General features: G+C 35.8%; 1 protein-coding gene across 10 annotated transcripts in view; it reads left to right on the forward strand.

Annotated features, from left to right (window-relative positions):
- IMMP2L (inner mitochondrial membrane peptidase subunit 2) overlaps positions 1-26,907 on the forward strand; it is a 926,645-nt gene that overhangs the window by 100,326 nt on the left and 799,412 nt on the right. The window contains exons 5-6 of one of the 10 annotated variants that reach the window (XR_004433250.1): positions 5,988-6,077; positions 6,164-6,413. The exons of 8 other annotated variants lie outside the window; for them this stretch is intronic. Coding sequence is in view for 1 of the 2 variants with exons in the window: in XM_033194432.1 (XP_033050323.1) it covers positions 5,988-6,009 (22 nt within the window). In the remaining variant the exon portion in view is untranslated. Of the gene's footprint in view, positions 1-5,987; positions 6,421-26,907 lie in introns of those variants that run through there. One more of the 10 variants, XM_033194432.1, reaches the window with a different exon arrangement.

Raw genomic sequence — 26,907 nt, forward strand, 5'->3', positions numbered from 1 at the left:
CTAGTTGTTATACTGTATTGTTTAGGGAATAATAATAGGAAAAAAATGTCTGTACATGTTTAGTACAGTTTCTTCCCAAATATACGTGATCTGCTTTTGGTTGAATCCATGGATGTGGAACCCACAGATACGGATGGCCTACTGTACTCTCATTTCTAAGTTGAACCTTTCTTGAGATCTAGATATTTCTGATGTATTGATAGATGTACTTATATAAATACACAGATATAGTACATAACTGCATCTCAGGGCCATTTTATACAGTAACAGTAATCACTTTTTGTTCATCATAGTTACTGTAACTGAGGTATATTTCTGCTAAGCCGAGTAAGGGAATTTTTTAAATAAGTTTTTTTTGTGTGTTTATTTTTACTTTAAAAAGATGGTTTATAATTTGCAAAGATCAATGAGGATTTCTTTTCCCATGTTCTCTCCCCAACTCCTTACCCTTTCCTAAAAAGCGACTAAATTTGATAATTTTTAATTTTTTTGTTTTGAGTGACGCCTGGTCTCAAACACTACTACCCCTCCGCATCCCCCAACAATTAAACAAAACTAAGTACACATATTTTGGGAGGAAAAGCACTATTAAGGACCATTTATTTGGCTGAAGTAGGGGTTTGAAAACTGTCTTTTAAAAGCCGGAATAGACCCTGGGAAGTGAGCGGGAGTGTAGTGTTTCACATATAGCTGAAATAGCCCAGGTAGGGGATTGATGAATATCAGAATCTTGACTGAGAGCAGTCATCAAAAATGTGTTATAAGCAAATAAAACACCTGAGGACTTAGGATGTACCACCAAATAGGGGTCAGAGAGCCCATTATGGCAGAAATGGCAGGTGTTAATGACCTTTTGGACAATGGGTAGTTTACCTAGTAAAATTTAAAGAGTTGGCTGTGTTGGCTGGACACGGTGGCTCATGCCTGTAATCCCAGCACTTTGGGAGGCTGAGGCGGGCAGATCACGAGGTCAGGAGATTGAGACCATCCTAGATAACGTGGTGAAACCCCATCTCTACTAAGAATACAAAAACAAAATTAGCTGGGCGTGGTGGTGGGTGCCTGTAGTCCCAGCTACTCGGGAGGCTGAGGCGAGAGAATGGCGTGAACCCGGGAGGTGGAGCTTGCAGTGAGCCCAGATCTTGCCACTGCACTCCAGCCTGGGCAACAGAGCGAGGCTCCGTCTCAAAAAAAAAAAAAAAAAAAAAAAGTTGTCTGTGTTTGTGTGTATTCCCAGCATACATTTGACTGGTTGGGGTCCGTGTAAAAATGATTGAGGTTAGATTGACTTAATATGTAGGTCAAGGGAAGAACATCAGAGGAAAAATTAATAATAATAGCAGCCAATGCTCATAGAACACTTACTACAAGCCCGGTATTGTTCTAAGCACTTTATATAGATTAATTGATTTAATTGTTAAAAAATTAATGTAAGTAATGTGGCATGTATTTCACATAGCAGTCCTGTGACTTGTAAACTTTACTTATTTTTTTAATTATGAGACATGGTTTTGCCGTGTTGCCCAGGCAGAGTGCAGTGGCATGGTCACAGTTCATTGTAACCTTCAATTCCTGGCCTCAAGTAATCCTCCTGCCTTCGCTTCCCAAGTAGCTGTGACTGCTTACACCTGTAATCCTGGCCTCGTACATTATTACCTTTATGCCCATTTTATTAGTGTACAGAGAAGTAAATTAACTGGAGGTATATAGTCTAGTATGTGGTAGAGGCTAAATTCAAAGTGAAGCAGTCTGCCTTCACAATCCGTGCTCCTGACCTCTGCCATATCCTTCTAGATTAAGATATAAGTATGAAGGAGGAAAGGAGCAAAACAGTAGCAAATGTATATATGATAGAAGTGATGTCTTTACTACCAATTTTATTTCAAATCTCAATTTGCGGCAGCCATGCTGAGGCTAAACTACTTTTTAGAATTTGGATAAACAAATTCTGTAAATACTCTAAAGAATTGGCTTATCCCTGTGTACTAGATAGGGCCTTGGTGAGAAACAGGTGGTACATTCAATGGGGACAATGAAGAGAGTTTAATGAATGGACTTCATTATAGAAGGATGGGTGCTAGTGCAGAATGCAGTCATTGAATGATACTGAAGTGCCCAGGGACTAGCAACCGTGGGATGTCATCATAGCCTGATGCCAGAAGGAAAAAGAGGCAGGGATGGAATTACCCATTCTGGTGAGAGCTAGAATTATGGGAGTGGGGCTAGTGGATAGGGAATAGGACTGTGGACAGCCGAATGTAGTTGCTACCAAAAGAGTGGCCTGGTGGGGGTATGGAGTGGCAATAAATACCCTCCCTTCTCTCTTCTGTTGTCTCATGATCTTGAACAGTTGCCTCCCATTTGCCAACCCCAACTTGAAGCTAGAAATTAAAGAAGCATGGATGGTGCAGTTCACAGAGGTTAGCCTCTGGGATGTGGAGCAGAAAGGAGCAGGGAATGGATTTAGAGGGCAACAGAGATTAACCAGCGTGCCACATATTATGGGTTGAGTTGGATCCCCCCAAAAACGTTGAAGATCCGCATCTTTACAGAAGTAATCAAGTTAAAATGAGGTGTCATTTGTTTGGGTCCTAATCCAGTATGACTGGTATCCTTATAAATGGGAAATTGGGGACAGACACACACACACACACACACACACACACACGGAAGATGATGTGAAGACACACAGGCAGAAGATGGCCATGTGCACGTCAAGGAACACCTGAGGCTGCCAGAAACTAGGAGAAAGGCATGGAACAGATCCTTACTGCCTTCAGAGGGACATGGCCTTCCTGCCACCTTAATTTCAGATTTCTGGCCTCCAGAACTGTGAGAATACATTTATGTGGTTCTAAGCCACCGCGTGTTTGGTATTATGTTATGGCAGCCCTGTGGGATAACATACCATATGTCATGAAGCAGTTCCTTATTGATCAGATTTGTTTCCAGTTTCTTTTTGAGTGTATATACAGCCATAAAGCCATGAAGACCTTAGAAATCAACTGATGTAAAATACTGATTTTGGAGATGCAGACCTTGCCATTGGTCACACAACTTTAATGGCGGGGGCAGAGCTAGGACCCTATAGACAAGCTGTGTTAGAATTCTTAGAGGTGAACATGCTAGGGTTTTAGTTAGGGCCATAAGCACATTTTATCATTGAACTTCTAGTTAAGAAAAGATTTATCACACAAAGAAATGACAAATGTTTGAGATGATGGATTATCCCAGTTACCTTGATTTGATGATTACACATTGTATGCTTATATTAAAATATCACCTGTATCTCATAAATAAATATGACTATTATGTATTCATAAATAATTTAAAAAACTTTTTAAAAAGGAAAACCATTATTTATAGATTTTACAAGTTTTAATATCCTAATCATTAGTTTATAGATGTAATTAACTGTGTTTCATTGGTTCATTAATTTCTTATCTCTACTTTGAGCCAAAATTTTCTTGTTAATATGAGACAGTTTTGGAAAACCTTTGGCCACAAAGCTCTCTTTTGAAAATTTAGAAGAAAAATAATGTTATTCAGGTGATGATCATGTTGTCTATTACTTTGTTTAATGATTATAAATTCACTAAGATGTATCCAGTTGGGAGACTATTTATGTAAGCAAGCTGGAAATTGACATGTGTATATAATAAGTTGCTCAAACAATTACTGGTTATACTTTGAGTCTTACTTTGGCTGATTATTTAAAAATTATACATTTAGAATAATTATTATTAAAATAAAAATATATGAATAAGTATGTTTGTAGAAATCACTTATCAACTCCCCAAGATGATACTGTCTTTTAGTACATACACATCCAGGTTTTTTAAATCTCTGTGTTTGTGCACATGTGTGTGTATGATCTATATAAAATGAAATTGTGTCATACAAACAATTTTGTAGCCTACTTTTAAAAACTCAACATTATAGTGGCAAATTATTTTTTTCCATGACAGTAAATACATTTTGAAGGAATGCTGTGACCCTGCAAGTGATACAGAAACAGCTGTTTCCAGTTTTTACTAAACATTATGTTAAATGTATTTTTGCCTTGTAAACAATATGAAAAACATCCCTGTAGGTAAATCATTGTACTGTTATCCAATTCTTATTCTACATGGAATCAAGTTTGCATGATGAACAAAGAGAGCATCTTAAGAGTAATTTCCAGTCTCCAGAATAAAGTGAAAACTCAGGAACATATCTCAATGGGAAAAATTTGCAGTAGGTTGCAGAGACGTGCCAAAGTCAATGTACAAAGACTTCAAAGAAAAGAGGAGTTAAAAAAGCCTTCACTATAAACCTTAAGCTAAATATTGGGAATAAAAGTGATTACAACCCTTTAGGGAAGCAATTTGGCAATGTGTAGCAAGAGCTATAAAAAAACTTTCATCTTTGCTAGAATGTGTGTTCCTGTGCGTGTGCATGTATGTGTGTGTGTATTTCAGGATGATTTTTTTTTTCGCTTTTTAGTTTTTGTTTGAATGTTTTATTTTGAAAAAATCTAAACGTGTTTCAGTTGGAACTCCCATCTGCTTCCCCAAACTGTGATTTTTTGTACCAAATCCCAGCTATCATATTGGCTTTTAATTTTGATTGTTGTTTTTGATATATAGTACTTCAGTTGTGAGGAATGTATTTTAGGAAAAGAATTTGAAATATTGGAAAGACTCATGTTTCATAGGTTCCTAATGGAATTATTTGTAATGGTACAAAAATTGAAAGCAGCTATCCAACACTAAGACAAAATATACGTTGTGGAATGTACACTTGATGGAATACCATACCTAAAGTGAAGCCTGTGAAGAGTTTATGGTACCATGGGAAAAAACTTATGCTGTTAAATAAATAAATGAGTAAGATGGTTAAGCAAGTATATAGGATCAAGTGAGCAAAAACGTGGCTTGGAAAAATATGAGAAGGAACTATACTAAAATGCTGAATAGTGATTTACTTGTGTCATAGTCTTACGGTTTTGTGGGTGTTTTTTTTCCCTTTGCCTGCTGTTCAATATAGTCCATATTTTTATATTGACCATTAATTAGTGTTATAATAGGAAAAATGCAATAATCTTGAATTGTGATAAAAACAAAGAACATCATATTGGGCTTTAGATAATCATGCACCAACCTGACTGTAATCATTTTTTTTTTTTTTGGCAATTGTAGGAACAAATTATAGGGACAAGTAGTATCAGAGAAGGATTCTGATAGGATTTTCCTTGTGGAAAAATTTGCAAATAACTGCTCTCATTCCGCTCATCTCCTAGTTAGCTTTTCTTCTTTGACCACTTGAAAAAAAAGACAAGGAAAACATTTATTAAAAAATCTCCCACAAATACCTTTGCTTATGAAGTGTGAACAAAACAATAATAAAACAACGTGACTATTTTATTCTTTCTTTCTAACTTTCTGAAAGATTAATTTGTTGGCATTAAATTAACTTCTCATTTCTAATTTGTCTTCCTCTATTTTCTTTTAGTTCTTTGAATTTGCACTAAAACTCTTTAAACATCAATGTATTCAGATGTATTTGTGAAAGAAATATTCCTTACAGCTTTTAGATAATAACAGTTAAAATTTCTTAAAAAACTCAATTTGAGTGCCCAAGCAGTTGTATGCTTGTTCCGTTTAGTTTGTTTATTGCATTTCAAATGAGTTTAAGTGTGAGTTACAGTTTATGTCTGAGGCTCTGGCTACCCTCTCTCCCTGTACTCCTTCGACCCTCGTGCTAAGGTGATTCAGCCTACACAGCTGAATTTCAAAATGAAGCGTATTGCCTGCTAGTTGTCTTCTGGGGCCTCTAGAGGTGTAGTAATACTAAGAGCTACTCCATGAAGCATTTTTCTTTCATTGAAATCTATGATAACTTTATTCAAATTCTGATTTTCAAAGTCAGTTTCATTTTGAAGCAGAAAACCAAGAATGCTTTCCAGACTTTAGCAATTTCCTTTATTGCTCTATATTCTTTCTTAGGAATGACAGTGCACAGTTGTAATCCTCCTACCATAGGATCCTCCTGCACTGAAGAGGGAGTTCCCTGTGAATTTCTGATCAGTAAAAAGGGTATGTTTTAAGGGAAAAGTTATATTTTACTGTAAGAAATTAATGATGATATATAATAATACCAGAAACTTTTGCCTCTCATTTAGGTGGCTGTGACAGAGGGAAAGGACATGATAAATGACTCATAAAACTTGTGACTAGAAGTATCACACACCACTGTTGCTTGTATTTCATTGCTCAAAGCAGTGACATGTTTACTCTTAAAGGGGGAGTAAGTAAATATAGTATAAAGATATAATAAAGACATAAAGGAATGTTTGTTTATTATTTCTAAGTACTTTCATAGATCTGATTGGTTGATTGATTAGTTTATTTAAATAAAATTTATTGAGTACTTACTGTATATTGTCATTTTTTATTACTAGTGCCTGTCATATGCACAAGGGACAAGATTCCTGCACTCATGGAGCTAACATTGTTGTGATAATACTGTCTTGGAAATAAGCTTGTCAGTATTTATCAAGAACCTTAACAATTCTTTATCTTTTTTTCCCATTAATTTCACTTCTGGACTCCTACACTAAGGAGATATTAGTAAATATGAAAATATGTATAATGATAAAGATAACAGTTTTCTTTGTAATATTGAAAAACTAGAAACAGATGTCTAGTAGGAAAATAGAGAGAACTCTATTATATTTACTCATAGAATGTTATGAACTCATCACTTTGTATTAGAAACAGTTGCCACATTTTTTAGTGGTTATTTTCAGTAACATTTTAGCATCCTGTGGTGACATAAAGCAGATAACGTAATTCATTCTGGGTGTAAGGACTAGTAAATGGTGAAGATTTTAAATTGTTAGGATTACATAGAAGAATTCTATGTCCCCAAATATGGAGTTTATGTACAAGGAGATGAGGAGGATGTAGAGAAACTGGAAATTTTGAATTCTAATAGTGTATCCAGTCATTCAAGGAGACATATCCTGAAGGCAACTGGAAATATAGAATCAGAGACTGGTTAAAAATAAAGGCTAAAAATGTTCTTTGGGGATTCATCAGTATGGAAATGTTAGTTGATCTTGTGGAAGCAGATGAGCTGTGAAGGAGTGAATCAAGATGAAGGAGAATATAGGCAGAGAATCAAAGGGGGATGCTGGTGAGAGAGAAGAGGAAAAGGATCTTGAAGAGAGTGACAGGAAGAAGACAGGAAGAGAGGGATAGGAGAATCAGGAAAATTTTCTGTTTGGAGAAATTGTGGAGAAAGAACTTTTTGAAGGGAAATAGAGCAGAGGCAGAGGAGAAAGACAGGAGGAACAATTTTATTGGTAATTTAGGGTGGTTTTCCTAGTAACTTAGGGTGGTACAATGGTAAGTTATTCATTTGTTAAAATAGAAAGCATATTATGTTTATTTTTGATAGAATAATAGCATTTCATAAGTTTTTTTTTTTCTTGAGATGGTGTTTTGTTCTGACGCCCAAGCTGGAGTGCAGTGGCACGATCTTGGCTCACTGCAACCTCTGCCTCCTGAGTTCAAATGATTCTCCTGCCTCAACCTCCTGAGTAGCTGGGGAGTACAGGCGCATGGCACACGCCTGGCTAAATTGTATTTTTTGGTGGAGATGGGGTTTCACCTTGTTGCCCAGGCTAGTCACAAACTCCTGACCTCAAGTGATCCCCCTGTTTCGGCCTCCCAGAGTGCTGGGATTACAGGCATGAACCACCGTGCCCTGCTGCATTCTATAAAAATTGATCAAAGTCTTTTGACTATTTAAAAACCACATTTAATCAAACACTTGATAGAGCAAGCAGAAATTATTTACATTTTTAATAGAAATTTAGTCATACAATGAAAATGCACTCGAACATTTGTTGATACAAAGAAAAGATTTATGCTAAGAAGTAGTCAAAAATACCAATTTTATTTATTCATTTATTGAAAAAATAATGTATATCTCGGAGACTGGAACAGGCTAAGTGACTTGAAAGCTGCAAGAAAGAAAAAAAGGTAGCAAATGTAAGTTTTAAATCTTTTAGACAAAAATATCTAGATAGTATGATTCTGCTTAGAAACTCAAAGATTTATATGCTTTATCTTGAAGCAACTAAAGGACATGGTGAACATTTTTCATATGTCACAAAGTGTTTTATATTTTTGCTTTAAGGGACAAATTAGCAATATTTGGAGACTTCACAATAACTTTGTGGGGATAGCTAGGGCATTTGTAATGAGAAAAATATAGTTTTGTCATGTATGAAAAAGTAAGTTATAGGCCAGTAAAATGTTTCAGTATCTTGTATACCTAGAAGGACAGCTGTGACAATTGTGCCTGTATAGATCTCATTTATCCTTAAAACCTTCTAGTTTTAAATTGGTACAGACAGTGTCCTTAGTCAAGTAGTATGGTCAGAATGTATTTAAATTTCTGTCTATATATTCTGTTTTTGGCCCACTGCAGGATCTAACAGATAGGTTTTTATAGTTTTCTTTTTTTCTTTCAAGGCCAATATCAAGTAAAATGTAACAGGTAATCTGAGTTAGTATCATTGATAAGTATTTAGAATATTAGGTTTTTAGTTAGGAAAAGACCTTATTGATCATTTGCATTTCACCTGCTTTTGCAGATGAAGGACTTGAGACCCAGGAAAATTAAATAGTCTAGTCCCACTAGAAGTAAGCTACCTGACTGTCAATATGTGTATTTCCAATAATCTCTGCTGCACCTAATTTTACAATATCAGTGCTAAAATGTAAATGTAACCAGGCAGAGAATTACTATTGACTCAGAGTTGATGTGGTTTCAGTAATTTGGCAAACCAGAATCCTGAGTCAAGCATCATGTAGTAGGTAACAGAAGAGAAAGGGAAGGAAATCTAGGCATGGGATGTTCAGTCTATTACTGTAAGAATTGCTCTGGACTTGGAGACAAAGGACCTGGGATTCAGTTTTGACAATGTCACTTATTAACTGTGATTTTAAAGCAAAACCCTAAATTCTCCAACCTTCAGTTTCTTTATATATGAAATGGGAATAAACATTGTTGCTGTACTTACTTCCTAGGTTAATTGTGAGAATCAAGGCCATTGTGAGAAAGAGTCAATTTCTAGTTTACCAACATTTATTTGCTGTTACTATGTGCTAGGCAATATTGTAGCCTTCAGCAATACAAAGACAATGGAAACTTTTATAACATATTACAAAAGGCTAAAAATTAAGAAGTAAAATTAGGAGGAAGTCTGATTGATATCATTCATAAATATTTAGAATATTTGCTTTTTAATTTGGAAAAGACCTTAGAGTTCAATAGAGACTTTTGTCTCCTTAGTCTTCAAAGAGATTACAACTTGGAGAGATGATCCTTTAGGCAAAAAGCCTTATGATACAGTTGATTGAGACTGTCATTATAATAAAAGCAGTTTTACAAGCTGTTAACTAATCTAGGATTGAAAAGAGGAAAGGAATGTCAGCAGTACATCAGAAAGGAAGAACATAATTTTCTTAGAAGTAGAAGTAGAGGAATGAGTGTTTTTTCATTTTTATTATTTTGCTTTAAGCCAGCTCCATTATGCGACACCATCTTGTGTGCCCTTCTGCTAGAGACCAAACCATCCCCACCAATTTTTTAGTAAACAAGAGATTGAATAACCTTAGTTCAGTCAAGGACCTCACCTTTTCTTGCCCTAAAGAGTTATTTGGCTTCATTGTGATTTTGGCGTCAGCTTTAAGATTCATAAATTTCCAGCAGTCTGTGTGGATTAACCTAGTGTTACTATTTAAGGAAATGATGACCATTTAGTAATAGGTTTTCTGATTGTAAGCTATTGGCCATTTATAATCCTGCTATATGTTTTTACACCTACATTTGTGGTGTTTTATGGATTCTGTCTATTTTTTTCATATTTGAACATATCTGAAACTGGGATGCTTCTTTGAATTGATGGATTCAAAATCCATGTTGGGTAAGTGGTGGTTTTGATGGAATTGTTATCTGTGCATGTGTGAATGTGGCTGTAATGTCAAAGTTTAATTGAGTTATGTACATTTCAGGTATTCTAATAATTGCCAGATCCTATGATTTAGGCTTGGAAAGATAAGTTATATATACTCAAGTATATACGTGAGAGGCATGGGAGCAGAACAGTGGAATATGTGATACAGATATCCAAAAAATGAAATCTAAGTGATAAAAAAGCATTATGTCATAGTTTAATTGACAGCCTTTTTCCTTCTAGGGATATATATAAATAGTAAACATACATCATATAATGATGGTGCTTTGGATTCATTCATATTTGGATTCAAAATATTGATGCTGCAACAGTTTAATTTAAGTGATTTGAGTGGATGACTTATGTCTTAATGGAAATTTAAAGAAAGCCTGCTTATGGAAGGTGGATATTATTTCAAAAGTCATACTTTTAATGATAGATTATGTTAAGGGATACTTTTAAAGAAAGGTTAAAATCATGTCTTTTATTCAAATATAAAAAGAATGGGTATCAAAGACTTTATTAAGCTCATTAATTAATGAAGTATCAGTAAGATGTTAGAAATTATTCAAAGGAGAATTTTAAGAGCATACATGTATAGGCAATTGAGGATTCTGAAATGAATGTGCAACAGATGCAAAACTGGTTAATATACTCAGGCCAATTATCCATTTAATTTCACTGGACACAATTTATTTGCATTTTTATGGAAAAGAATTATTTGTATTATTCTGTATCTTACAACTACATAGTTGTAAAGTAGCTGAAAGACAATGTAAGGCTCATATTCTTACTGAATCAGATAATCTGGAAGGGTATCCTAAATAGGACATCTACTAATATTTTGCATATTTCACTGTTTCACAATTTTTCCTGACAAATCTTAGAGTTTAGAAGGTTTCCTGATAGACTTTGTATCAAATTTTAATTTCATAGGAAGGATTGCATTCAGACCATGCTGGAAAGATAATTATCTGATGTTTTCTTATAGCTTCTCCCTTACTCACTCATCATTCCGTCTAGCTGAATTAGAGTGTTAATGGTTTTGAATTTTTCATTTATATCTTTGGGTCAGTAATTTGAATTTAATCTTGATTATATCTTTGGGTAAAGAGAAACTTAAAAAAAAGCTTTGAAAATAAGGAATCTATAAACACTTATTGATTACATACTTTATAAAAGCACATGTAATTAAAATAAATTATCTCAATAATTCTTAATAATGAAACTATAAAAATTATAAGAAGACTCCTAGGAATATTTTTTAGCAATGTTTTTGAAATGATACACAGGAAATATTAATGAAATTAATTTTTTATTTCTTTGTATTTAATTCCTTTTGTACTTCCTTTAGTGAGTTGAGAATGAATCATTTCCTATTTTTTAATGGAGTTAATTGCTTAAATATGGAAAAATGGAAAATTAAATGTATTTGATGGAGAGCAGAATCAAAGCTATTATCACAAAATATATACTTTTTCAAAATTGAAAGTAAATTAAAATTAAAATTTTAAACTTTATTTTTGCCCGTGAATTTTGACTGAGAATAAGTTGTCACTTGATGAGCCATGTGTGGTGGCCTGTACCTGTGGTATTCTGGAGGCAGGGGTGGAAGATTACTATTCCGGAGGCAGGGGTGGAAGATTACTTGAGACCGGGAAGTCGAGGCTTCAGTTAGCTGCGATCACGTCACTGCACTCCAGCCTAGCTGACAAAGCAAGACCCTGTCTCTAACAACAAACAAAAACCAAAAACCCTCAAGAAGTCCAAAGTTTTTTATATGATTTCAATTCGCTGTTACAAAGTTGTCTCACAATGCTTTGTGGATGTATTAAATATATGAATGCATAAAGTTCTTACTGAGCATGCAAATATAGTTATTTAAGTGTTATGTTGATCAGCTTGGTAAAATATATTTTTGAGACATAACCCTTTACATTTGAAAGTCTGGCATTTAACTTGGGCTACACTTCCCAAACCGTAGGGGAATACTCATTGATTCATTAACTTATTCAGCAAATATTTATTTAGTGCTTGTTGTAAGGCAATCATTTTATAAATGCATTTTATCTTAGGGATCTTTCCCTTGCCACAAATAAAAGAACAAGAAAGACTGAGTTTTGCTGTGTAAGAGTGATTCTTGGGTTGGATCAAGACATTGGTGAGGGATAACCAGTCAATTACCTGGACTTCCTAAAATTATCCTTCCATCGTTTTGCTTTCCTCTCAGCGGCTCCCCATTAACCATAAAGATGATCTCTCAGTTTCATCCTCTTCTATTGGTAGCATGTATCTTTACATGTGCTTAATCAGTTTAAAGCAAGATACCGATATCAAACAAAGCTCCAATTTAAAATGAATACTTTAAAAATAACACTTAAATTTGTTGAATAGCTTCACAAATGCGTCTCTGAATCTGTTTCTTACGGTCTTTCTGAAGGTTTTTGAAGGGCTGTGCTGATCAGTGGAAAATCAGAAGAGTGAATCTGCTGTAATGGTGGGGAGAAGGCATCAAGGAAAATGTGCACAAAAAAGAATTAAGGTGGTAAATTTATACGAGAGGTATTCAGGGCAGGAAACTGTGAAGACACTGCCTAAATAGGCCTGAAGAAGCAAGCTATACAGTGGGATGCTTTGAGTTTTTGTGGCCATAAAAATGAGGTCAGCTAAGAAAAGAAGTATTATTTGGGTTTCAGTGAAGGCTGCACTGTGCATAGATTACTTCCAGTTGTAGCAATGGACACTAATCTATGATAATGACACGAGGGTTAGAAAAGTCACATGCAAATTAAGTAATTAGAATCGGAACAACATGTAGTTTAGGTAGTGCTACCTTGGGTGGCGAGTTTGATACAGGTAAAGTGAGAGTTTATTTATTCAGTAGAACTCCTACTATGTGTCAGACACTGTTCTAGGTATTTGAGATTGGCCAGTGAACAAGATGATGTAGATCCCTGCCCTTTTGAAGCTTACTTTCTAGCAAGAAGAGACATACATAGAGACATAATAGGTATAGTAATTGTGTACATTTTTTTGTTAGGAGATAAGTGCTATAGAAAATAGTACTGTAAAGAGGATCAGAAGTGTTGGAGGAGGAGATTATGGTAGATTGCTGTATTGAGTAGAGTAGTAATTTGCTTTTGAATTGGAGAGTTATAGCAACCTGCTACTTTATTTCCTCTCCCTTATAACTTCAGAGAATTGGAAGTTGGGCCTCCCCAGAGAGATTTAGTGACAGAGGAACAGGAAGTAGACAGATATGTATTTTTCAAGATTGTAGTAAAATTTGGATAGTTTAGTCATGATCTTCTCTTTGTCCCTTAATTTCTTTTTTATTCAGCAATAGAAAATGATAAAAATATGTTACTGGAAAATGGGCTGCAAATTATCAGAGTTCTAAAACAGAGATATATAATTTATTGGAAATAAATCTTATGAAAGATTTTGGTAGCATTTGAGTCATATGCTTCATAGGAATCTCAGGACAGTTTTGTGTAACTATGGTTTGCTTAGGGAATTCTAAGTTTTATCTACTTTTCAAAAGACCAGTGTAATCAATGTTTCTTTGGCAAAACTCTATATATCTTGACAGCTTGTTAAAATAATAGTTAGCTTCTGGCTTTCCATTTCACATATGCAGACTGTATCATAAATTGCTTTACTAAACTTGATGCATATGTATAGTCGTGGTAGATTATACAAGATTGTTGCTGATAAAAACTTTAAAGTAAGGCTCAAAATTAGACTGTAAACCTGCATCTTGATTAATATATAACTGTTACTAGAAAAACAAGTCTAAAGTATTTCATGTATCACTGAATAATGTAATATCTCCAATAGATATTACACTGAAGGACAGTAGGAAGGGAGATACCTTCCCCAGCCCTACTGCCCTTCAGTGACTAGAATTGTTTCAAGTCTGTATAGAAAGGCACTGTTAATTTTTTATTCCCTGTGACCTGTATATCTTCTCTTATTTTCCACTTAATTCTTTCTTTAAAAAAGTGTATATTGATTTCTTGCATGTGCTACTAGTGATATGTCCAGAGAAAATGTAGGATTTCTTTGTTTGCAAGGGTTTCTTCCTTTTCTACTAAGTCATTTTGCCTTGCCTTCTCTCTCCTTTTTTCCTTTATTCTCTTGTTCTTCTCTGTTCTTCAATTAATCCCATTTCCCAATCTCTACCCTTTTAGCACTCCATAAAAAGGATCATGTAATCTGAAATCTAGAACATTAGAATATATTTGAGAATGCCCATGTCTCAGATAACGTGATTGAATTCTAATTCTCCATTACTCCTTTCAAGTTTCATTCTTCTCAGCCTTCGCATTTATACTTCTTTATTATTCATCATGATCTTGTATAGTTTTGTTCCTTTGAAGGCCAAAGCAGTTTAAACTCATGTATGTATGTATATATGTATGTATATATGTATGTATGTGTTATATATGTATGTATGTATGTTTGTGTCTATTTTTTTTCATTCTTCTAGGAAAGAGGGGGAATAAATTGGTAGGAAAGAGTAAAGATGGTAAGATGTTTTCTCATATGGAGAGCTGGTCCTCACTTAAGCTGAGAGCACCTGTAGTGGAAAAATATATGAGATTTTATTTTTTTGTGGCTCCCCACAGTTTGTCTGCCCAAAACAATGTCCTGTAGTATTCTTGGGGATGTGTAAGAGCATGACTTTTTTTTTTTTTCCTGTAAAGCTAGAGAAGGATAATTGTGAGAAGGGAGATGGGAAAGGATATCATATTTAAGAGGCACTTTCTCACATAGGTCATTTTTAGGAAAAAATTTTATGGAAGTTTAGATCTAGCAATTGATTTCCTTAAATATATTTATGTGCCTAGCTATTTCTTAGAAAAATCTTCAAGTAATTAGAAGGGTATATCTACTCCAATTTGAAGACCACTGCATTATGCCATATAGCTTCTGTTCCTGCTTATCATTTTTACTCTCTTACTTCTTTGTGTTAGGTATATTCGTTACCATCAGGGTTAACAGCATCCTGTTGTTTATTTTCTGAGTGTAGGAAGTATATAAATGTTATCTATATGACTGGATTTGTAAGTACTTGATAAAGATGTAGCAGTGGAAGTGATGAGGAGAAGAAAAGGAAGAGGAGGAGAATGAAGACAAGTAAAAAATAATTAAAAAAAATTCAACACTTATTTGCAGGCACTTAACAATGCTAGATACTATTATAATCACTTTAAATATTAAATCTTCATTTAGTCTTATTTGTACCCTGAGAGGCATTTACTGTTATTATCCCTGTTTTATATATAAGAAAATTATGGCACTGAGAGGTTAAGAAACTTGTCCAAGATTGTCAGTGGTGGAAGCAGAATTTGAACCAAGCAGTCTTATTCTAGAAAGAGCCTTAACCACTGTGCCATCGTTCTTGTTATGTGCATGTGTGTGCATGTACATATACATACATGTGAACATATTCACCAATGCATTAGCTGGGCTAGACCATAAATATTTGTGTGTATCAACAGATACTTAAATATTCACAATGTTTTAAACCCATCAGAAAAAGGACAATGTAGTTAATGAAGAAAAACATAAAGGGTATGGGAATGGGGAAAATAGAAAAAGAGTAACAACCTTATTTCTCTCAAGTGACAAAGTGATTTTTAAAAAATAGAAATACAACATTTAAAGATACATTCATAGCAATTAAGCCTATGCCTTTAACATTTTGTGATATTTACAGAGAAATAATTTTAAAATCTATTTAAACATTTTTCACCTTTTGAAATTATATACCCTGTCAAGATGCACATACTATATTCTTTACAGTTCAGTTTTCACATATAATAATGACATTTAAACTTTTCCTTCCTTCTAATAGATAAAAAATCAAATGCCTTCTTTTTTAACTTTCAACCCCTTTAACTGTGGCTGTAGAGAAAAAAACTGAAAATGCACTAAGTTTAAAGATACTTAGTCATCCCCACATTTAAAAATAGGAGGAAGAATGAGTGGTAGCTTAACATATTTGAATTGAATGTAATAGTTTCTGATATTTTGATAATTACAACCTTTTCAGTGTTGTGTCAAAACATTTGAAAAAATGGATTCTGAATTCCCTCTGGGATATTTTGAGGAGAGTTCTGTTCTGTGAAGTCTGGACTGGGAAGGGATGTAAAGCAGCACACTAGTATGTCCCCATATTTAGAACTCTTCAGAGGAGACTTGATAAATGTTTGAGCTCTGTGTGCTTAGCTGCACCAAGCTGCTTCAAGTTTACTAGGCATGCTGGAAATTAGTTGCTTTTGGGTCAAAGAGTGACCATGATTTTATCCTCCTCTACATCCTTAGCCAGCCCACTCCGGTTTCCTTCTCTTAAGACAGTGGTCGTAGTACTCCAATTGTTTGTAAAGTAGCAAGTTCCTTTGATAGGCTTGTAAAATAACTTAACTGCATTTGAAAATTTGGATTACTGTATTGAATAGAGGTATAAGTAATGAACAGATAAATTATTGTCTCTGATATATCATGTAGCCATGTGTGAATTACCTTTTTGGGGCTTTGTTTTCTCATTTTTAAAATGAAGGGGATTGAATGGGATAACCGTATAACCTTCATCTTAAGAAACGTAAAATCAACGTATGCTATTACGTGTGTGTATTTTTACTAATTTATCTTAAAAGTTTGTGATACATGCTCTGGAAAGAAAAATTCAAATGAAAAATCCTCAGTATTTCTGAAGCAAAGGTGAAATTGAGAGATTCTAGATGGTTGTGTGAGGCCTGTGTTCCACTTTGGTGTTATCCCTGTCAACATAGAGGCTTTTGTTCTGTTCTGTTTAAATAGTGTTTGTGACTAGGTACGAACTAGCTCAGTTTGGCTTTTTAATTCATAGGATTTGCTATGAAGTGGCACTTAACTATATGGGCAAATTTAATTTTAAAACCACTTACTCTCCTATGATTTACAAAGGACCTCCTAGCATAGAATTGTAGAAAATTCTATTAGTGTATGTATTTAACATTATAGTATCATGTGCCTTATTAGCTGCATCCAGTACTAGTTTATTTGTATCAGACTGTTTTTTGGTTAGTGGTTGTCTCATTTGAGGTACCTATACAGACATACTGCAGTGGACACTTCGGCCTTCTCATTAGCACAGACCATTTTCTGAGGGTTAGAGATGTACCTTGTAGCCATTTTTGATATGATGGCTGATTTCAGGGTTATTTCCTTCAATATTCTGGCATTGATGAAAGCTTATATAGGGAGCAAAGGGTCATGAAAGGGGTAAAATCCAGTATTTGGAAGGTCTAGAAAATCATTCAACTGTAAACGATGAAGTTCTCAAGTACATGTCTCCATAGCTACTTCCAATGATTGAAACTAGTTTTGAAAAGACAAAATACCTGGAATAGTTTTTGGCTTTAACTTCCTATAGGTCCCCTAAGGAAGTAGGACTATACTTAGTGTAGTTATCCTGAGACTATTGTGGGATCAATTTTTAGAGCGTGGTAAGTGGCTCCCAAAAAGGAATCCCTACTTTGCAGTGAACACTTAACTGTATGGCTTTGGACATTCCTCTGATAAATGGTTCAGACCATATTGCCTGCAGAGCTTTTTTTTTTCTTTTTTCTTTTTTTGAGAGGGAGTCTCACTCTGTCACCAGGCTGGAGTATAGTGGCATGATCTCGGCTCACTGCAATTTCTGCTTCCTGGGTTCAAGCGATTCTCCTGCCTCAGCCTCCCGAGTAGCTGGAATTACAGGCATGTGTCACCACACCCGGCTATTTTTTGTATTTTTAGTAGAGACAGGGTTTTACCATGTTGGCCAGGATGGTCTCGATCTACTGACCTTGTGATCTGCCCACCTTGGCCTCCCAAAGTGCTGGGATTACAGGTGTGAGCCACTGTGCCTGGCCTACTTACAGAGCTTTTCATGTGATTGTTACATTGCCTTATTTTCCAGTTAGTTGTGTATAGGCATACTTTTTTTAAAAATTGTGTTTCATCTCACTGCACTTGGCAGATACTGTGTTTTTTTACAGATTGAAGGTTTGTGGCAGCTCTGTGTCAAGCAAGTCTGTTGGGACCATGTTTTCAACAGCACGTGCTCACTTCATGTCTCTATGTTGCATTGGTAATTTTCACAATATTTCAAACTTTTCATTATTATATCTGCTATGATTATCATAATCAGTGATTTTTGATGTCACCATTGTAACTGTTTTGAGGCACCATGACCCACACTCATATAACATGCCTGACCTAATCAGTAAGTGCTAGGTTCTGACTTTTCTACCTCCACTGACCTGCAGTTCCTCCATCTCTCTCCTTCCCCTTGGGCTTACCTATTCCCTAAGACACAACAATATTGAAATTAGGCCAATTAATAACCCTACAATGGCAAGTGTGCAAGTGAAAGGAAGAGTTACATGTCTCTCACTTTAAATCAAAAACTACAAATTATTCAGCTTAGTGGGGGGCGGGGCATGTTGAAAGCCTAGATAGGCTGAAAGGTAGGCTTTGCATTGTGAATGCAAAGCAAAAGTATTTGAATGAAGTGAAAAGTGCTACTCCAGTGAACACATGGGGTGATAAGAAAGTGAAATAGCCTTATTGCTGTTATGGAGAAAGTTTTAGTGGTTGGATAGAAGATTAAGCCACAAAATTCTCTTAAGCCAAAGCTTAATGTAGAGCAAGGCCTGACTTCCTTCAATTCTATGAAGGTTGAGAAGGGTGAGGAAGCTTCAGAAGAAAAGTTTGAAGCTAGCAGAGCTCAGTTCATGAGCCTTAAGGAAAGAAACCATTTTCATAACATGTAAGTACAAAGTGAGGCAGGAAGTGCTGATGTAGAAGCTGCAGCAAGTTATCTAGAAGATCTAGCTAAGATAATTGACAAAGGCGCCTACACTGCACAACAGATTTTCAAGCTAGACGAAACAGCCTTATATAGGAAGAAGATACCATCTAGGACTTCTCTAGCTACAGAGGAGAAGTCAGTCCATGACTTTAAAGTTTTGAAGGACATCTGACTTTGTTGTTAGGGCCTAGTGTAGCTGTTTACTTTAAGTTGAAGCCAGTGCTCCTTGACCATTCTGAAAATGCTAGGCCCATTAAGCATTATGCTGAATATACTCTGACTGTGCTCTATAAATGGAACAAAGCCTAGATGATAGCACATGTATTCGTAGCGTAGATTGTGGAATATTTTAGGCTCATTCTTGTGACCTACTGCTCAGAAGCAAAGAATCCTTCCAAAATACTACTACTTATTGACAATGCACCTGGTCACCCAAGAGCTCTCATGGAGATGTACAAGGTGATCATTGTTTTCCTGCTCCCTAACAATATTCATTCTGTTGCCCAAGGATCACGAAATAATTTTGACTTTCCAGTCTTATTACCTAAGAAGTACATTTGTTAGGCTATCGTTGCCATAGATAATTATTCCTCTGATGGATCTAGTCAAATTAAGTTGAAAACTTCCTGAAAAGGATTCACCATTCTAGATGCCATTAAGAACTGATTCATGGGATTCATGATTTGTGATTCATGGGAGGAGGTCAAAATACCAACATGAATAGCAGTTTGGAAGAAGTTGATTCTTTGAGGGTTTTAAGACTTCAGTGGAAGAAGTAACTGCACTAGTAAAACAGTTTAAATTAGAAGTGGAGTCAGAAGATTTGATTGAATTGCTACAATCTTGTGATAAATCTTGAACGGATGAGGAGTTGCTTTCTATGGATCAGCAAAGAAAGTAGTTTCTTGAGATGGAATCTATGCCTGGTGAAGATGCTATAAACATGATTGAAACAACAACAAAGGATTTGGAATATCCCATAAACTTAGGTGGTAAAGCAGTGAGAGGGTTTGAGAGGACTGACCCTAATTTTGAAAGAAGTTTTACTGTTAGTAAAATTCTATCAAGCAGCAGTACATGCTGCAGAGACTCTTCCCTTCATGAAAGATGAAGGGAAGAGTCAATTGATGCGGCAAGCTTCATTGTTGTCTTATTTTAAGAAATTACCACAGCCACCTCACTCTTCAGCAACCACCACCTGATCAGTCAGCAGCCATCAACATTGAGGCAAGACACTTCCACAGCTAAAAGACTACAACTTGCCAAAAGCTCAGATGATCATTAGCAATTTTTTTTTAGCAATGAAGTATTTTAAAAATAAAGTATGTACATTTTTTTTTACCATAATGCAATTGCACACCTAATGTATTACAGTTTAGTGTAAATGTAACTTTTATATACACTATGAAACCAAAAAATTTGTGTGACTCACTTTATTGAGGTGATCTGGAACTGAACCCATGGTATCTCCACTGGTGTACGTACCTCTGAGGTCTTTCCTTGATGTAATATGTTAGTACTAGTTTCCCCTGCCTAGAGCTTCAGGACTAGAAGTGCAGCTTTGAGAAGGTATGAGAGCACTGGACGGGGAGATGGAGTCTTTGAGACTGGGCCACTAGAGTTGTGGAGTAGAGGTTGGAAGGGAAGATTGGAAAGAGCCATTTCTGAAAAGCAGAGATGAAGGGATTAGCCGTGAAGTAGATGAATGAAATAGCGAAGCAAGGATGTAGACTTCAGGGAGAAGCATTTCCAGAGGGGAGCTGGATGCTGGGGTATAAGACAGAATGATTTGTAGTAGTCTGTCCCTGGTGTAGTCAAGGAAGGGCTGATTCTAACTGCTGGATCCCGGCTTGATTTCACAATGTGTCCACATTTTTTGTTGCCAGGTAATGTTGTCATTTGCGTGCAAAGTTCCTCTGAGGCAAGAAGTGTTTCCTAGTCATTTTTTATCCTATTAGTGTCTAGCACATAGTAGACAAATAAAACTTTGTTGAATTTTAGTTCATATTTGTGAAGTCCTGTATGTTTAAATTCAAGATACTTGACAAATGGAGACTGGAAGTTGTAATTTCTTTTTTAAGAGAGTGTGTTAGGGGTGCAGAATGAGAGGGCTATGTTTAGTAACTGATAGTCTTACTGGTCAACATCTATCTTCTGGGAAGAAGCGTGACTAAACCTATACATTCCTTTCACATTGGCTTTCCCTGCTTTCTTTTGCCTATCAGTTTTGTCCAGATTGTAAACAATAACCTAGAAGAGAAAGGTTTTATATCTCATTGTCATTTCTTCTAACAACACAGCTTTGTGTGAATAAGACAATATCAAGTAGATTGTTTACCTTGAATTAAATTTTCTAGGAAACAGTTCTAGCATTTAACTTTGATTAAAAGTGAATTTTTGTTCTCTAGAGGATTGTCAGAAGTCATTATAAAAAGAGCTATGTTTGGAAACAGTGGGTGTGGGACTCCTGAATATAATAGTAATTTAAACTCAGAAGTTTTTCATAAAAATCCTTTTTTTAATAAAAAAGAGATGACAGTTTATAAAGAAATGTAGGTCTATCATTTTAGATGTTTAAGAACATAAAAATGGATTATATTAATGATATATAGATTTACAGTATTCCTTGAGACTGTCAGCATGCTATTTTAAAAATAAGTGACATGTGTCTTATAGTAAACAATTTAGTATTTCTGGTTGAAAAATACTTTAAAAATGTACTGCTATTATAACTCATTCATATCGGCCTTTAATAGGTAACTCCATTGGATTGGTTTCTGCCTTAGAAATATTTTGCTGTTATAGATTTCATGGAATAGCAAAGAACAAATAATGTGTACATGCTTGTGTAACATAATGTTAAAGAAGATTTAGGAATTGAAAATGTTGAGAAACAGCTTTTCCTGGCATGCATGCCTAGAGAGGGCTTGCATCACCACTAGGGACACAGAATTGTTATGATCTCTGGCTTTTTATTACATGTCTGATAATTATTTGTTCACAGCCAGACCTACCATATTCAGTTCTGCAGGTTGTGCACTGCATGACTGTAATGATATTGTGTAAAACCTACACATTTGTATGTAGTGACTCTGGGTTTTGAACAAGATAAAGCAATTTCTTTACTTAAGGAGTTTACATTCCAGCGGGCCAGATAATAAATAAGATAGGAATATGTCAGGTAAACATAAATACCATACAGTTAATTAAAACATTGTAAGGTGATAGTGGCCAGATTAGGTGGTCAGGAAGAAACAGTAAAATGAAAAGAAGTGGTAATTTAAAAAATAAAATATTTGGTAAATGGTATACTTAAAATTATATATATTTCTAGACATTATCATTTTTGTATTTTGTTGCTAAAGATAGTCTGATACAGTTGTTTGTTTTCACTTTGGGTTTTTAAAAACTGTGATAGCAGTAGTATGTATTTATTTTTTTTGAGATAGAGTTTCGCTTTTGTTGCTGAGGCTGGAGTGCGATGGTGTGATCTCGACTCACTGCAACCTCCATCTCCCTGGTTCAAGCGATTCTCCTGCCTTAGCCTCCTGAGTAGCTGGGATTACAGGCATGTGGCACCTCGCCTGGTTAATTTTGTATTTTTAGTAGAGACGGGTTTTTTCCATGTTGGTCAGGCTGGTCTCGAACTCACGACCTCAGGTGATCCACCCGCCTTGGCCTCCCAAAGTGCTGGGATTACAGGCATGAGCCACTGTGTCTGGCGGTGGATGTATTTTTTTAAGGATATATTTTGACTGATTTTCATTAAAAAAAGAGTAAGTGCATTATACATTTTGGATGTTTGTCTGCTCCAAATCTCATGTTGAAATATAATCCCCAATGATGAAGGTAAGGGAGGTGTTTGGGTCATGGGGGCAGATCCGTAATGAAAAACTTACTGCCTTCCTCATAATAAGGAGTGAGTTCTTGCTCTAAGTTCATGCAAAATCTGTTTGTTTAAGAGTGTGGCACCTCTCCACTCTTGCTTGCTCTCTTGCCATAGCCGCACGCCCTTTACCTTCTGCTATGACTGGAAACTTCCTCAGGCCCTCACCAGGAGCAGATGCTGGTACTCTGCTTCTTTTACAGCCTGTAGAACTGTAAGCCAAAATAAACCTCTTTTCTTTATAGATTACCCAGTCTTAGGTATTGCGTTATAACAGTGCAAACAGATTAACACAGTGCAGTTTTGTCTAATGACCTAAAGCTAGATTCTTTGAGTTTAACTTAGTGACAGTATTACAAGTATAACAAAATATTTAGGGCTTAAAAACTTTTGAGTTACTTTATTTTGATTTTTTACATAATGAGAAAAAATGTTTGAAAAGTATTCATATGTGTGTGGGGTGTGTGTGTATGTGTGTGTGTTTGTGTGTGTAAGAAGAAAAGACTTGGAAGACAAGTCCGAGCTGTCTTACTTAAGAATACATTTTTATGTAAGTTTTCTAGTTTGTGAAATATTATGATGAGAAATTTTGTTTTCGTGTTTGTACATTGTTTGGTTATAAGTGTACCTTTTTAGAGTGTAGTGTATTTCCTTCCAGCCTAATGTCATTTTTTTTTTAAACAAAGCTTTTCCATGTTGCCTGTTGGTTTTTATGTTTAATATCCTAATGGATCTTAAATAGAAGGTCAAGTGGATATGACATAATTTATGTAATTAGTCCTTTATTTTAATAATTTTTGCTTTTTCTGGAGTTTTACTGGACAGGTCCTCCTGTCCATCTTGCTGCCACTGGACTGCCCAGTATGTATGTTCCCTTAATAAACTCTGTTGTCTCTTTCACTAATTCTGGGTCTCTTCTTTGGCCTCTCAAACATAATGCCATCTAATTGAAGTCCACAGAGGTTTGGCAGGACAACTGGTATGCATGGCAAGAAGTTGAAGAAAATTCCGTGAGTGCCAAGATGATGGGATTGGGAGAGAGGAAGTGTGTGGAGGAAATTCTAGGCTGACTGTCTACATCTATAGGGGGTCTGATAGCTGCTATCCTTGGTGAATGGGGCCCACTGCAGGAGGATAGGGATGCCCCCAAAACACTGAAGGGTCTGGAAGAACTATTGCCAGGGGTGGATCTAACTAAACGAAAATGAGATGCCCAAGCTGGGGCTGCTGTGATTGGCTGGCTGCTTCTATAATTTGTAGCTTATAGTTTTTTTTTTTCTGTATTTTGGAATATTAAAATAGATTTTCCAATTGTGAATTTCTTTAAAAATATATTTAGTGAGGACAAGTGCAGATTCCTTGCATGTGTATATTACATAGTGGTGTAGTCTTGGCTTTTAGTGTGTCCATCACCTGAATAGTGAATATTGCACCCAATAGGTAATTTTTAAACCCTCACCCACCTCCCACCCTCCCACCTTTTGGAGTTTCCAGTGTCCATTGTTCCACTCAGTGTGTCCATGTGAAGTCATTGTGTAGCCTCTACTTATAAGTGAGAATATGCAGTATTTGACTTTGTGAGTTATTTTAATAAGGTAATGACCTCCGGTTCTATCCATGTTGCTGCCAAGGACATTATTTCATTCTTTTTTTGACTGCATAGTATTCTAAGTTGTATATATACCACAATTTCAAGCATCTTTTTAATATGATGATTTATTCCCTTTGGATAGATACCCAGAAGTGTGATCAGTAGATCTAATGGTGGTTCCACTTTTAATTCTTTGAAAAATCTCCATACAGTTTTCCATGGAACTTGTACCAATTTACATTTTTACCGATAGTTTATAAGTGTTCACTTATCTGCATCCTTGCCAACATCTATTGTTTTTAGTCTTTTTAATAGTAGCCATTCTAACTGGTGTAAGATGGTATGAGAAATGTATGATTGTGCTTCTAATTTGAATTTCTCTGATGAATAGTGATGATGAGCATTTTTTCACCTTGTGTCATGATTGGCTGCTTATTGGCTGCTTGTGTGTCTTCTTTTGAAAAATGGCTGTTTGGCCAGGCACAGTGACTCATGCCTGTAATCCCAGCACTTTGGGAGGCCGAGTCAGGTGCATTACCAGAGGTCAGGAGTTCGAGGCCAGCCTGGACAACATGGTGAAACCCTGTCTCTACTAAAAATACAAAAATTTGCTGGGCATGGTGGAAGGCGCCTGTAATCCCAGCTGTAATCCTGGATGGGAGGCTTAGGCAGGAGAATCTCTTGAATCCAGGAGGTGGAGGTTGCAGTGAGCCAAGATTGTACCACTGCACTCCATCCTGGGCAACAGAGTGATACTCTGTCTCAAAAACACTGCCACCACCACCACCAAAAAACAAAACAAAACAAAACAAAAAAATGAAAAATGACTGTTCATGTCCTTTGCCCACTTTTTAATGGGGTTATCTGTTTTTTTTTCCTGTGGAAAACATTCTGTAGTTTGTCTGTTTTCTGATTATGTTTCTTTCTTTTGCTGTGCAGAAGCTTTTTACTGTAATTAATTCCCATTTGTCTATTTTTGTTTTTGTTGCATTGGCTTTTGAGGACTTAATCATAAAGTCATTGCCTAATCCAAAGACCAGAAAATAAGACTTTGTGACCGGTATGGGTCCACTTTCATTCTTCTGCATATGGCTAGGCTATTCAGTTTTCCCAGCACTATGTATTAAATAGGATAGAAATTTTTCAGTGTATATTTTTGTTGACTTTGTTGACGATCAGTTGGTTGTATGTATGTGGCATTGTTTCTGGATTCTCTATTCCATAACATAGACCTGTCTATTATTATACCTGTACCATGCTGTTTTGGTTCCTGTAGCCTTGTAGTATAATTTGAAGTCAGGTAATGTGATGCCTCCAATATTGTTCTTTCTGCTTGGGATTGCTATGGCTATTTGGTATCTTTTTTGGTTCCATATGAATTTTAGGATTGTTTTCTCTAATTCTGTGAAAAATGATGTTAGTAGTTTAATAAGGATTGTGTTGAAACTGTAGATTGCTCCATGCAGTATGGTCATTTTTAACAATATTATTTCTTCCATTCCATGATTATGGGATTTTTAAAAATTTGGTTGTGTCTTCTACACTTTCTTTCATCAGTATTTTGTAGTTCTTCTTAAAGAGATGATGATATGGTTTGGTCCTGTGTCCCTACCCAAATCTCACCTTGAATTATAATATCTGCACATTTCAAGGGCAAGGCCAGGTAGAGTTAATTGAATCATGGGGTCTGATATGGTTTGGCTCTGTGTCACCACCCAAATCTCATCTTGAATTGTACTCCCATAATTCCCATGTGTTGTAGGAGGGATCTAGTGGGAGATAATTGAATCATGGGGGCAGTTTCCCTCATGATTAAATTCTCATGGTAGTGAATAACTCTCCCAGGATCTGATGGTTTGATAAGGGGTTTCTGCTTTTGTGTCTTCCTCATCATTTCTCTCCTTGCCTGCTGTCATCTGTGTAACATGGGATTTGTTCCTCCTTGCCTTCCTCCATGATTGTGAAGCTTCCCCAGCCATGTGGCACTGTAAGTCCAATTAATTCTCTTTCTTTTGTAAATTGCCCAGTCTAGAGTATGTCTTTATCAGCAGTGTGAAAATGGACTAATACTGGGGTGGTTTCCCCCATGCCGTTCTCGTGATAGTGAGTGAGTTCTCAGGAGACAAGCATCTGACATTTCCCCTTCTGGCACTAATTCTCTCTGCCATGTGAAAAGGTGCCTTCATCAGGATTGTAAGTTTCCTGAGGCCTCCCAGGACATGCAGAACTATGAGTCAATTGAACCTCTTTTGTTTATAAATTACCCAGTGTCAGGTTTCTTCATAGCAGCATGAGAATTGACTAATACAAGAGATATTTCACCTTCTTTGTTAAATATGTTCCCAGGTTGGTTGGTTTTTTTTTTTTTTTTAATTTTTTTTTTTATTTTGTAGCTGTTGTAAGTGGAATTGCCTTCTTGATTTGGTTCTTGGCTAGGTCATTATAGGTGTATAGAAATGCTACTGGTTTCTGTGTATTAATTTTGTATCCTGAAACATTACTGAATTCATTTATCAAATCTAAGAGTTTTTTGGTGAAATCATTAGGGTTCTCTAGATATAAGATCTTATCAG

The sequence above is a fragment of the Trachypithecus francoisi genome, unplaced genomic scaffold (genome assembly GCF_009764315.1).
Source record: "Trachypithecus francoisi isolate TF-2019V2 unplaced genomic scaffold, Tfra_2.0 Lachesis_group4, whole genome shotgun sequence".
NCBI classification, from domain to species: domain Eukaryota; kingdom Metazoa; phylum Chordata; class Mammalia; order Primates; family Cercopithecidae; genus Trachypithecus; species Trachypithecus francoisi.